The 14,430-nt window shown below is 41.1% G+C and overlaps 1 protein-coding gene across 4 annotated transcripts in view; it reads left to right on the top strand.

The window, feature by feature from the left end:
• The window catches only part of LOC144246714 (uncharacterized), a 65,648-nt gene extending 55,104 nt beyond the window's left edge, over nucleotides 1-10,544 (top strand). For 2 of the 4 annotated variants that reach the window (XM_077785215.2, XM_085585613.1), the window contains 2 exons: nucleotides 9,911-10,081; nucleotides 10,194-10,544. In XM_077785215.2, the coding sequence (XP_077641341.1) occupies nucleotides 9,911-10,081; nucleotides 10,194-10,281 (259 nt within the window). In that variant the 3' untranslated portion in view covers nucleotides 10,282-10,544. Of the gene's footprint in view, nucleotides 1-773 lie in introns of all 4 variants that reach the window. The other 2 variants (XR_014956841.1, XM_085585615.1) reach the window with 1 other exon arrangement.
• The last annotated feature ends 3,886 nt before the right edge of the window (nucleotides 10,545-14,430 follow it).

Genomic DNA, 14,430 nt, shown 5'->3' with positions numbered 1-14,430 from the left:
CTTCTGCTTTTGCCTTTGCTTCCTAGTTAGTTTAGCTAAGCAGTCCTATCTTTCCCTGGACTGTTTCTTTTCCTTTCCTTTTCCTGAATACCATCCAACCTGCTCCAGACTGGGACCTGGAAACACCGAGGAACACCCAGAGCCTGCGCTCTGTGATCTGCAGCAGCCATCCCCAGTGCCCAGAGCAATCCCCAGTGCCCAGACCTGGGCGACCACTCCCAGGAAAGACTTTCTGGATTTGTCATCTCTTCAGAGTGGTGAAAGAGTTTTGTCATCTGGTGTTGTTATTTTCTTTGGTTCTGGGGAGTGCTTTGTTTGTTAAATGAACAGGAGAAATTTTTTTTTCCCGAACCAGGTGGGTGGGGGAGGGGCCATGGGGGTCTATTTTCTGGGGGCTCCTTCCAGAGGGTTTCCCCCAAATTTGCCCTAAACTAGGACATCAGCTTAACATAATTTCTAACTGTGCCACACTATCTTCTTGCTGCATCAAGACTTCCAGGCCCCACTAAGGCTGTTTATCAGGGGCCTTGTCATGAGGATAGCTCAACCCTTCACTCTAAATAAAAAACATGTCCCGTCTCTCTCAGAAATCTTAAAAACAATTCTCACTTATCAGGTAGAGAGATTTAAGAATAAATTATTCAGTCAACTAAATATCTGAGAAGAGAAAATCATATACTGGCCTCGGTCTCAACAAATTCTGATTGGGAAGTGTTAAAGTCACTCGGCATTTTGAACCTCATTGGCAGCTATACTTTGCTCTTTTTTTTCAGGTTAAAGAACGTGTTATGTTGCAAAACCTTTTACCTCTGATTCTAAATGGAGAAAGCTATGAAATTGTGCTTTTAATGGTATTTACTTCCAGCTAATAAGCAAAATATGACTCTTTTTGGGTTTCTAAATATAAAAATGTGGGAAGCTTCCAAACTTCAGATGAGGTATATTTCTTTTTTGCAGACCTTTGTAAAGCAAATCACTCATTTTGCATGCTGTGTTGTCAGCTACTAAGATGCCACCTGCAATATTCTGTGACACACAATGAGATTTATTTTCAATTTTTTAAACTATGTTTATGTTCCCCTCCTGCCCCCCCCCCCCCCTCTTTTTCCCCCCATATACTGTACTCAGGCAAAGATAAGGTTTTGCTGTTTGGTTTAGCAAATCCATTGGGGTTTATCTCCTTACTAACATGGTATTTTATACCACAGAATTATAGAGAGAACTGCTATGCAGATAAAAACATTTTGGGGCATCAAAAATTCCTCAGAGTTGAATGTTCTGTGATTAGGCCTAAATTTTAAATGTGTTTCATTTGCAAAGGGAAATAACATGTTATGTTGTATTAAGAGACTGAAATCAAACAATGTGAAAATTATTCACTCCTGCTAGGCACTATCTAGAGACAGCTAGTCAGTTAGCCTAAGCAAGTAAGACAGGTACTTCCAAACTGGCACATGATTGCTGCAAACTGACAAATCTATTAAAGTAAAATAAAAACTAGTGTAAATATATTATTAAGTTAAACTTTTGATTTTTTTGGTAACTTTTTATATTCTGTGGTTTTTACCAAATGCTAACCTTCTCCTCCTAGTTGCATATATACTGGAAAATAAATATTAAAACCTTTAAATTTTTTTTATTAATTCTCTGAAAAACAAGTTTTATTACAGAGTATTCATTTTGCTTCTCATGCATCAGGTCTAAAGGATTTTGTAGATAATTTCTGTCATCATTAGACTTCCCACAGAAATGATCAACAGTTATGACAATTACTGGAGAGACAGGGAGGAAGGGAACAAGAAGGCACAGCATTATTAATAATTTGACAGAACAAGTCCAACACACATCTAAGAAAATTTTTGTCTTTACTGATTTCTTTGTCTTTTTTTTTCTTCTTCTTCTTACCTATCACCTTAGCTTTATGAGACTGAAGACAAATGCTAATGAGCTTATAATTGGCCTAAGCCCTAGAAAATTACTTTGGGGAATTTGTATGGGTATGTTTTATTTGTATAAAACATGAGTTTTATTATTTTTGCAGATAATTAGTAGATCAGTTAAAGTAAATAATTTCCCGTTTCTGCTAGGCATATGCAGACAAATGCAAACGTATTTTACTTCTTCCTACATACACCTACTTCAAAATTATTTGTAAAAAGGTTAAGATTTAAAAGGATGCTGTGTATGGAGGAGGAAGCTTACTTATGCTCAGTAATGATTTTTTAAAAATTATTTAATTTTATAACATTTTGGGTCGTATGCTTTGTTATATGTGTATATATTTTTCTTCAGGAAAATTTTTGCACATCTCAAGTCTTCCATTCCTCCAATTCATGCTGGCATTGCAAAAAGGATAGAAGTATACCTAGCTGTTATAACACACAAAAAAATTATTTAGTATGGACACAAACTCACTTGAAGTAATCCCAAACTCAGATGTTTCTCTTTCCCTATTTCTAGACCATGATGTAGCCCTTGTCAAATGTGTCCAGGTTGAAGTCCTGTTTCCCGAGTGTGGCTATACACATTATGAAGGTGAAAGGTTCATATGAGTGAGTTTGTACTTGACACTTCTCTGTCATCTAAAATTCCAGTCACAAGCCATGAGTCCTTTCAAATTTATGGAATCGTCTTGGCATCATGAGGGAACTGGGAATACAGCAGAAGAGGTTTTGGTACCTTCAGAACTTTTGGGATGGATGTCAAAGGAAAGTTAATATATGCAACAGCATTGCAGTCACGACTGTCAGGCTTCCTGCTATGGAAACAAAAACATGTATAGTAAGTTTCCACTGCTTTGGATTCCTATAACTCTCCTTTGCTAGCATATGCTGCAAAGTGACATTTCTCAGCTAGAAAAGCTGGCATAAGATCGGAAGATATGCTATTTCTGCAAGCACATGATGATCACACAGAATTTCTGTGTAAAGAAACAGATCCATCTAACCAAAAGGCTTGCACAGATCTTCCAATACCAGTTAGGGAAATCAGCAAGAAAGGAATTGGCTGCAGAGTCAAAAGCCTAGGTTTCCACAAGACAATAGCTAATCAGTTCGCTAGAAGACAACTATTGGGATGATGCTGTTGGAGAATTATGCAGCCACACTGTCTGAAACATGTCTGCTGAGATCTGAGCATTTCAAATCTAAGTCTGAAGGAGAACGTGATTCCTGGTCTTGATCTCAGTTTTAGAACCTCAGATATTGTACTGGACTCCAAAGCAAAGACGAAACATACTACTCTCCAGGCATAGCATTCTCTGCTTCAACAGGATCTGGCCAACTACAAGAGAAGGTTCACAGCAATCAGGGAAAAAAGGGTTAAACTCTTCAACTGTGTATCTTTGAATGCTCTTGAGTTTGAATGTTCTTGAGTAAATGGAATTTTGTAGAGAAATCTTCCATGTTTTTTATTCTAATGTTACTCTTTAAAGAAATTTTTCAAACTAATGGGGAATAAGGAAGTGCTCCATAATCAGTCTCAAGGTATATTTTTCAGGTTGTTTGATTTAGTTAGGACATGTGTTTCAATTTTTTTTTTTTTGGTATTTTATGGACTTTTGTAATAGTTTTTCCTAATGTATCATTGGTGCACAGACTGTGTGTCTCTATTTCTTATTTAATCTTTGTATTTCTATAGTAGGTCCTACAGTTTACCAGGCCAGAGTTTCTTATCAGAACTGGACAGTAAACATATACTTATAACAGCTCAGTTATTAAGTTGGATACATTTATAAATCAAGCATGGATAGCAAAGAGAAAAAATTAAAAAAAATTAACTTATAGAAAAAAATAAAACTGGAAAAAAACAGTTCCACTTAAAAAAATTGTTATAGGTTTGTTCCTCAAAAGCCAGAAAAAACTAGGACATACGCTAAAGAATTAATTATGAGTAAAGGAATTAAAATAAAGCAGCTTTGTGGAAAAAAGCAATATTCCCAGTTTCTGCTCTTTCCAAAATGAATTAAATGTGTCTACTTGGGGATACAAATGTGATATATTGTGAACAGCATTTTAAAGGCATCTCTTAAGACTTAGGACAGTAATGCCTTCTGAGTGATTTCCCATTCCTTTCTTTCCTTTTCTATCTCCTTCCTATGGGTTTTTGTGCTGTGTCATAAGGTCAAGATGGGAAGCTATTCCTCATTTATTTGAGTAAACAGGCAGTAAGACTATAATAGAGTAGGGAATTCTGCTTTTTTAAACTCTACCGTTCCTCATATTCATTCTGCTGCTGATGTAATTTTATAAATTTCTTCATCTATCAGACAGCAAAAATACCTGATGCTGAAAATATTGATGGCACGCTGCTGGTTACAGAAGCTGACATGCTTTAGCCATGTGGATCTGATGAGCGACCTAATCAAAGGGATGTTTAAGGGTGCTGAGCACATCAGTAAGCTGGATCCTGAGACTGCAGATGAAAACCCAGTTTATTTTACTGGAAAAGAGTATGCATGTGATTTTATTTTCCCATGATTTGGCACGTAGCAAAGCTTCAATTGGAACCTAAATTTCTGCCATGTCCACAGCATTTTTATTTGTTATCTTTAAATACTGAACTGCTAAGCCTTCTGTGAAGTTCTACAGAATGGTCACTGCTATTGACAAAGGGCAACAGATCAAATCTTTCTGTACATCAAACACAGAAGAGAGAATGTTGTGGGATGGGACACTATTCTTATCCTTCTCCTCCCTACTTGAAGGCAGAAAAAACACACTATAGCATCTCTACAACTTTTCATACACTTGCTTTTTAAGAATATTAGAAATCAGGGATGGATTCCTAAATTACTTTTCCCTGCTTCTGGTTAAAATATGTGTATTTTAAAAAGCCATAGATAAGTATGTCAGCTTCTGAAGCAAAGGCTGCAGGCATGGGAAGCAGTTGAGCAAAGACAAGTCAGGCACAAATAATGAAACCTCACAGTTGATGTGCAAGCTCATCTCTAGAGTATGCCCAACTTACTGAGATATTTCCAAGCCTGGGGCATATGAACACTGGTAACCTTGCAGCTGTAGTTTGAAGAGATATAGAGCCTGAAAATTATGTGGTGTCAGGAGAGAAATCATGTTGTATGTCTTTCCTGCCTCAACGAATTCCATACATCAAAAATGTGCACCTTGAGCTTACTCTTTTCAGAGTAAAAAATAAGTTTGTTAATTTCAAGTTATTATTTTATATTCCTTCATTCTTTCCCCTTTGTTTAATAAAAAATACCTATATTATTTAAAAATAGCTATATTTTTTACCTAGTCATTATAATCATGACAGATTACCAGTTGCGCTCAAGGTGAAATAGTAGCAATACAAAAATGAAAGACATCAAAAATGGAATAGCTTTAAGGAATGTTGGTCTTTCTGGTATGCAAATGAACTTCACAAACAATGGCCTGTTGCAAAATGTATAAATTACTAACAGAAAAACACTGCTGAATTTGATCCCCAATGGTAGGATCTTTTCTAAAATAGTTTCGGTTATGCTATGCAGTTCTGTTACATACTTTAAAATAATACAAGCATAGTGTAGTAGTTTTGAAGGAGGCAAGAGGATAGGAAGACTTTGCTCTTGGGACTTTCAATGAGAAAACTGTTAGAAAAAAAATCTTGAAAGTTAATGCTAAGATCAAAAAACCTCCAACGTCAATACACTATAAAGCATATACATTATTATACATCAATACAATACCTTGATTCTGCACTTTTCTATTCTTCCCCATGCACAAGATAGCCACAAAGCCGTGCAATTCCTATAATTCCCTCTGCAGTAAGGGATATTCACTCTTTTTGATCCTTCTGATGCTGAAAAAAAGTTTTCACTCTCACTAGCTATAATAGCAGGGCAAAGGAGGAGAGTTTGAGGAGTGGGTTGGTTGGTTGGTGCTGCTTTTTTTCATGTGACATTCAAATATTCTTTCTTTCATTCCTGTGACATATGTAGGAACAAGAGACCAAGTGCATTACAAACATTGTACAAATCACTTTATGGAACAAATAGATACAACAGAGATTAAGCATGTATCACATTTTGTTATGCAGCACTTAAAATCTAAATTAAGTATGAACTACATAATTGCACTGATGTGACTGATTGTGTTTCAGAATGGTAGCATTATAGCTTGGGAAGAAAAGAACTAAGCATCTTATAGAAAAGTTCATTTTCCACAAGAAGGACAACAAAAAATTAATGATGGTTATCTGGTAACTGTCATAGGCTACTGGAGATCAGCACCGGTGGCAGTAACTGCTGGATCACAGCATGATTTATTCACAAATAAGATGTAAACAAAACAGAAAAGCACTGACTTCACTGAACCTCATTTGGAAGTAAACAGAAATTTGTAGAGAAATCTTCCATGTTTTTTATTCTAATGTTACTCTATGAAGAAATTTTGCAAATTAATGGGGAATAAAGAAGTGCTCCATAATCAGTTTCAAGGCATATGTTTCAGGTTGTCTGATTTAGATAGGACATGTGTTTGTTCAAGCTGTGATTGTCCCAACATATAGATGCTTGATTTTATTTGTTTAAATTAGATATGATGCTTCAATATTCTGTTTAGTGGTTGTACCAAATCTTAAGTGAGGTATTGTTATTTTAACACCTAATCAGCAATTAAGGAAAATAAGTAAAATATTTATTAATGTAACACACAGTGTAAATTTGATAACACCACCAAGAGAACTGCTAGTGCTGCAAGTCTATAAAAAACAGACCACAGAATAAAAGTGGGAAAATATAAAATCGTCACCTGAAATACTCAGCAATTCATTCAAACAACTCATTTTCCTCTAAGACTGGATAAATTAAAAAAGAAAAAAACATTGTCTGAATGCAGCAGCAATCCGTTTGTATTTATTTTCTCCTTTTGAAAGAATTCAGTAGGATTTCCCAATTCATAGAGCTGAATTCATATGATCATTAAATGGATTAAAAAGAGAACAGAAGGATCAAGAAAAAATAGATAAACAAAGTCATGTATGCAAAATTAATATTCATTCTACATGTTTACAGAGTGCAAAGCAGGTGGTAATTTCCAATTTTTGAAAATTAATCTACTATTTTGTGTTGCAGTCTACATAATCATGCAAAAACTTAGGAAGAGGTCATGTGATTAACATCACGAGTTAAATCAGATATATCCAATTGTCATGATGGAAAGATCCAAGAGACTGCATTCGCTTCTAGCTCATAAAGGTAGTGGCAAAGGTGGGAGACCAACTGAGCACCTGAAAGTATGATTCATAAGAAATGAGTTGAGTTGCAATTAAATCTACTAAATTGTATTTATGTTCAAAAAAAATCTTCACTTGGAAATTCTTGTGGAGAAGTTAGATTTTTTTCTATATTATATACATAGTCCGTAATTACACTCTACATCTAAGTACTTCATCCAGCCAGTATTTCAAGTTTGCATGGGTAAAAGAATGTTAAAACTCAAAATGTCTCTCAGACATTTTTAGAGGTTCCAGGCCTTGGTCAGAAGCATTTTAGACCCTGGCAGGCAGCTGGAAACAGCTGTGATTTTGAATTTGAGCCATGGAATGAGTTACCAACTTTGGAGGTGGAACAAGCAGTCACAAAGGGTTAGATAGTATAGTAAAAGTAGTTACAAAGTAGAGAAAAAAAAAATTATTATTGTACAAGGGGGTTTTAGCACATGTACAGGGAGGGTTTTACTTTGTACATGGGGGTCAGAAATTCTAAGATGGAGGAAAGTGGGCTGATCCTGTTCTTCCTCCTTCTTCTTCCTTGCCTCCATGTTCTTGGTGATGTTGGCACTCACAGATTGGTTTAGAGTGGAAAAGCACTTTGTAATATAGGTAGTGGGTATTGGAGAAAACTATAAACATGTAATAAGTAATATATCATATAAAAGATAGCAGCAGCCCTGGGTGGGGGGAGAGAAGAAGAAGACAGCAGATAGAGAGGATGTCAGGGTGTGTGTGTGTCTCTGTCAGAGCTGCTGACCAAGCAGCCACAGCCCAAGAAGACAATCTTTTAGATAACTCACAATAAACTGCCTTGAGACTGAACAGCAAGAGCCTGCGCAGTTTTTCTTTGGAAGCATGGGTTGGAGGAGAAATTTCACCACCACATGAGACCCCAGAGCAAGCCCAGGGTTCTCACAAAAGAAGGTATTTTTACTTATGCTCTACAATGTAATGTATATTAAATTTTGGGTATTTTACTATTCTTTCTGTACTTCTATTATAATTTGATAATGTTGCAGTTGATCTTGGAAAAGTCAACAACCTGAAAATTGACACTGAAAATTAGAGAATCTTACTATTATTTGATGATCTCAAGGCCACACAAATCTAATTATTTTTGCCATATGAAGATCTCTCAATGGCACTATCATTACAGTGAGCTTAAATCTGTACACAAATACTAGAGTGAAAACAAATTTCTCAGCAGGTAGTTTCCTTCAATAAACAATGCTTATCTTATGTCTACATTATCGAAGTGATCCACTTCTCTCCACTATGCAGTAGAAGTGCTGTTATTTTTAATATAAGTAATTGTGTTACTGTCTGGCATACAAATATTTTGCCGAAGATTTTTAAAAATATTTCAATTTCTCTATGTTTTATGAGTCAAGCACCATAATTATTTATTGAAAACAGCTAAACTGTCTGTAATGCCAATGAAAATAAAGAAAAAAAATTTCAAACTACTAGTACTTGCTGTTTTTGGTAAATTCAGAAATGTCACCTACTTTTCAGACTTAGCTCTTGCATATGTACACATTTGTTTGTTTTCACAAAATGCTGACATCAAGCATATCAGGAAATGCTCATACTTTTTTCAATAGATCAGGAATTTTATATAATCATAGGGATTTTTCCTCATTATTTTTCAATATTTATAAAGCTATTTTAGCATCATAAAAATTACAAAGCTGTAATCCTTTTGCTTATTAATACTTCAGGTTTGAGATGAAAAGAACGAAGTTGTCACTTTTTTCATTATCATAAATGGGAGAAAATGTAGTCTGAAGGTATTTGTTAAGCATGGATTTGTTCTTTTTCAATTATTTTATCAAACAAAACTTACACAACTTCATACATTTAATAAATCTGAGTCAAAGGGTATTTATACTATAAGACTGTCTTCTCAATCCCATGTTATAGAGAGGTCACAAGTCCTCTGACTCTATCAGATCAGTTGAGAAAATCCAGACTAAGATTCTTCCTAGATAGAACCAAGGTGTCTAGCACTACCTTGGTACTCTCATTATTCTCTCTACATATGACAGTTACCCACAGATCTGTTTTTCCATAGAATTTTACTGTACATACAAATTTCATCTAAATATACTGTAAAATGGATTATTGCATGTACCATATGTCTAAGTAAATCCTCAAATACTGAAGTTACCTCTAAGTATATTGTACAGGTGTTTTAATTCTGGCTGGGGTAGAGTTAATTTTTTTCACAGTGGCTGGTATGGGGCTGTGCTTTTGATTTGAACAGGGATCAGAATAGAAGCAGAGATGTTTGTGTTATTGCTGAGCAGGGCTTACATAGAGCCAAGGTCTTTTTTGCTTTCCATACTGCCACATTGTCAAGGAAATTGTGGGTGCTTGGGAGGTTGGGAGGAAACACAGTTGGGACAGGTGACCCAAACTGACCACAGGTATATTCCAGACCATGCAACATCATGCTAAATATATAAATTGGAGGGAAGGAGGAAGGGGGGAATATCAAGATTGCTGGTATTTTTCTTCCCAAGTCACAGTTACACCTGATGGTGCCCTGCTCTTCTGGAGATGGCTGAACATGGGAATCAGTGAATTAATTCCTTGTTTTACTTTGCTTTTGTGCACTGTTTGCTTTCCTTATTAAACTGTTTTTTATCTCAATCCACAAGTTTTCTACATTTTACATTTTCTACCCTTCCAGTTCTCTCCCTGATCCCACTGGTGGGAGAGTGAGCGAGCGACTTGAGGCTTGGCAGCTGGCTGGGGTTAAGCCACAAGAAAGGGTCAGACACCTAGTCGGATTAAACATGAAGTCCAATGAGCTGTTGCTGGTTCAGATGGCCAGAAAAAAAAATCAAGAAAAGCATAAAAAGTATGTAGGTTTTGTGTTACTAACATCTCTGGACAACAAAAATAGCAAAAGTCCATGTGAGTTTTAACTTGCCTTATATCTGAACCTAGATCTATTTTGTTTGCTTCTCTAGGCGTCTCCAAAAACCAGTGCTTCCAAATGAAAAAAAAAAAAAAGTTAGAAGCCACGGAATATTTTTCTGGGGGAGAATCAAAGCCTAACTACTCATTTGTGCATGGCTGTAGTAGACAGGGACAGGCGAACGGAAAATTTCGGGATGTGACGGAAAGAAAGACCCCCATCCCCCTCTCACCCTGCAACATGTTATCCATTACCCCAAAGAATGTAACCACACCTAACCCAGTAGTTTTCCACTCCTGACTAACCCTAGAGACCCTACCAACCCCCCCTGACGTAGCAGAGTCCCCCAAGACTATTTAAACCCATGAGATAAGATAATAAACGCTTTTGACCATCCACCACATTGGTGTCCAGCGTGTGTCGTTAGCCCGAGTGGCCCAGGGGAGACTGGGCTGCCGTGCTGTTCCTTGAAACCAGGTCGCCTTGCCTTCCCATGAAGGCAACATAACTGGTGCCGAAGCCGGGGAATAATTAGCTCGGGCAGCGGGTGTCGCCTGGACAAGGGCAGCGGCCAGACCGGTGAAACCGTGTTCTCGGTGAGGGAGACGTCCCAGGACCCACAGTCGTCATGGACGCCATCGCCAGGGTCGTAAGTGAGGTTCATAAGCAATGGGGAATTGAGTGTAAGCTCAAAGACTTTTATCTTGCTATAGCAAGGCTGCTTGAGCTTGGGGCAATTGAACGCCCTGTGGATGTTTTGCATCCGGAGATATGGGAAAAATGCACAGCCGTGCTGGCCGAGGACACGAAATCCTCAGGAAGCGGCAAATGCCTTAAGGTGTGGGGAAAAGTAGAGAAAGCCCTACGCAAAGCAATAGAAGAGCAGGAGACATGGAGCGCAGCGCGTACGTGTTTATTAGTTACACCCAAGCTAGGCGTAGGAGCGGCAACGCAAACTGCCCCTGAGGGCAATCCGCCCGGGAGCGGGGATCCGGGGGGGCTCGGCGCGTCGCCCCCCTCCCCGGGCCGGGGCCCGGGACCCCCCGCGGAAACCTCCCAAAAATCCACGGCTTCCCCATCCGCCCCACCACCGCCGATCGGTGACCCGCTACCGGAGGTGCAGCGGCGCGCAGAGCTCTGTCGTCGGGGACTGGCGGGGGAAGCCAGAGGCGCGGGAGCCGCGGCTCGAGAGGAGATCCTACCCATGCCGCCCCCGTATCCCTTTGAAAATGGCGCCGGCAGCCAAGGGGAGGGGCGGGGCGTGGGCAGTCTCGGCGCGAAGAGCCCAGAGGCGCGGAGTTTTGCTAATGCGCGTGTGCGGGAGAAAGAGGAGGACAGCGGCAGAGGGCTCGGAGCCAATCGGCAGCCGCGCCTGACGCCGCTACCATGTAAGGGAGAAACCCCCCCCTGCAGGAGGCAGGGCGAGCCTGGGGTCGGCAGCGGCGCCACCCCCGGGGGGAGGAGCGGGGTCGGAGCCACACAAAACGGCACCGAGGCCCGGAAGTTCGCTGGCATTCGACTTCCGACTCTGAATCCAGCAGCAGCTCCGGCAGCTCGGAAGAGCTGCCGGGGGCCGGCTGGGACTCTAAGACGAAGGGAACGGAGCCAACGCAATTTAAATCAAAAACGAAGCTTTAAGCTGCACCGAAAAGCAGCCACAATACGAACCAGCCCAGTTTACCGACTCGGGAGAAATAAAAATAGCCTGTGCCGAATGGTCCTCAGCGGCTGCCGTACAAGCCTTCCCGGTGAGGATCACCGGCCCGGAAGGGAACCAGCAGAGGGTATATGCCCCGGTAAACCCAAAAGATGTACAGTCAATTGTCAAAGCCATTGCAGAAAAAGGAATCAATTTGGCCATGGTCTCCACATTAATTTATGGTCTTTTTAGTAATGACGACCTGCTTCCCTTTGATATCGAGCGAATAGGTCGCATGATACTTGATGGTGCCGGAATGATTGTGTTTAGACAGGAATGGGAGGATAATTGTACAAAGCTATTAGCCCAAGCATCTGGCGCGAGGCAGCCACTAAACAGATCGACTTTATCCAGGCTTATGGGAAAGCACGATGATATGATCACGCCTCAGCAACAAGCCACACAGATGCGGGCTGAGGAGGTCAGGGCGACCACTCGGGCTGCTAGGGAGGCTATTCGTGCAGCCTCCCGGGTCGTAGCCAAGCCGTCGCCGTGGTCCACTGTGAGGCAGGCAGAGAGCGAAAGCTTCACGCAGTTCGTAGATCGCCTGCAGGCAGCAATAGACTCCTCTACCCTGCCGGCAGAGGCAAAGGACCCCGTGGTATCTGACTGCTTGCGCCAGCAGTGCAACTCTGTCACCAAAGATATCTTATGTTCCCTGCCAGCCGGAGCCAGCCTGGCTGACATGATCAGACATGTAGTGAGGGAAGAACACCTGACACCCATTCAGGCAGCCGTCCACACCCTGACCAGTGCCATGGCGTGTTTCAAGTGTGGTGAGGCAGGTCACATCGCGGTGAGCTGTCCCCAGCCGGCACGGCAGCCCGCCGCGGCGCCTCCACCCCAAACACGCCCGAGAGGAGCCTGTTTGGGGCTGCGGGAGGAAGGGACATCCTTGCTATGTTAGGAGTCAGGATTACAAATTTATAATAAGGGCCACTGCCGTACACCCACTGCTGCCAATCAAACTGACTTGGAAATCACCAGACCCCGTATGGATCGAGCAGTGGCCCCTGTCAAAGCCTCGAACGGCAGCCTTGCTAGAACTAGTCAACCGCGAGCTGCAAAAGGGTCACATAGAACCCTCCACCAGCCTGTGGAACACCCCTGTGTTTATATGCTAGAAGCTACCTTTCTAACCCTAAACGAAACCAAACCAAACCTGACTAACTCCTGTTGGCTTTGTTATGATGTTAAACCCCCTTTCTACGAAGGCATTGCTTTAGACACCCCCTTCAGTTACTCCACAGCCAGTGCCCCCCACCAGTACAGATGGGACACTCCCCGCAGAGGAATCACCCTGAGTCAAATCACAGGACAAGGCAAATGTTTTGGCAATGCAACTTTAGCAAAGCAGAAAGGCAACTTCTGCACTAAAGTTGTCAAGCCCAACAGAAAGACCAATAACTGAGTGGTCCCATCCGCATCTGGGATGTGGGTTTGCCAGCGATCCGGAGTGAGTCCTTGTGTGTTCCTTGCCAAATTTAATGACTCTATTGACTTCTGTGTCCAAGTTCTGATTGTTCCTAGGGTCCTGTACCACTCAGATGAAGAAGTGTACCACCTTTTCAAAGAACCTGACAGACTCCACAAAAGAGAAATAATCACAGGTATAACTATCGCAATGCTGCTCGGCCTAGGAGCAGCTGGCACAGACACGGGTGTCTCAGCCATCGCAACCCAACAGCACGGACTCTCTCAGCTGCAAATGACCATCGATGAAGACCTGCAGAGGATCGAGAAATCCATCTCCTATCTAGAAAAATCAGTCTCTTCGCTTTCAGAAGTAGTTTTACAGAATAGGCGAGGACTGGACCTCTTGTTCATGCAACAAGGAGGACTGTGTGCAGCTTTGAAAGAGGAATGCTGCTTTTATGCAGATCATACAGGAGTCGTTAAAGACTCCATGGCAGAACTCCGAGATAGACTGGCTCAGAGAAAGAGAGACAGGGAAACCCAGCAGAGCTGGTTCGAATCCTGGTTCAATCAATCACCTTGGCTCACCACTTTAATTTCCGCCCTGGTAGGTCCACTGGCAATACTGCTTTTAGCTGTTAACATAGGACCATGCCTGCTGAACAAGCTAGTCTCGTTTGTTCAAGCCCGTCTAGAACGGGCGAACATTCTGTTCGTGGGCCAGCAACAAATGCTGTAAACCAAAAACTGCGAACACAGTCAGCTGCAAAAGCCTTCAAAACTCACCTTGCGAGAATTACTCAGGTTTACCAAAACCCTTTTTTCCTTACCAAGTTACAAGTTTGTGCCTCACTCCAGTGCCTATATCTACGACTACCTCATTTTATTTATGAAAAGGAGGGGGGAGATGTAGTAGATAGGGACAGGCGAACGGAAGATTTCGGGATGTGACGGAAAGAAAGACCCCCATCCCCCTCTCACCCTGCAACATGTTATCCATTACCCCAAAGAATGTAACCACACCTAACCCAGTAGTTTTCCACTCCTGACTAACCCTAGAGACCCTACCAACCCCCCCTGACGTAGCAGAGTCCCCCAAGACTATTTAAACCCATGAGATAAGATAATAAACGCTTTCGACCATCCACCACATTGGTGTCCAGCGTGTGTTGTT

The sequence above is a fragment of the Lonchura striata genome, chromosome 7 (genome assembly GCF_050655825.1).
Source record: "Lonchura striata isolate lonStrDom1 chromosome 7, ASM5065582v1, whole genome shotgun sequence".
Lineage (NCBI taxonomy): Eukaryota > Metazoa > Chordata > Aves > Passeriformes > Estrildidae > Lonchura > Lonchura striata.
The sequence above is the reverse complement of the archived record's forward strand: the minus strand, read 5'-3'. Positions and strand labels throughout refer to the sequence as shown.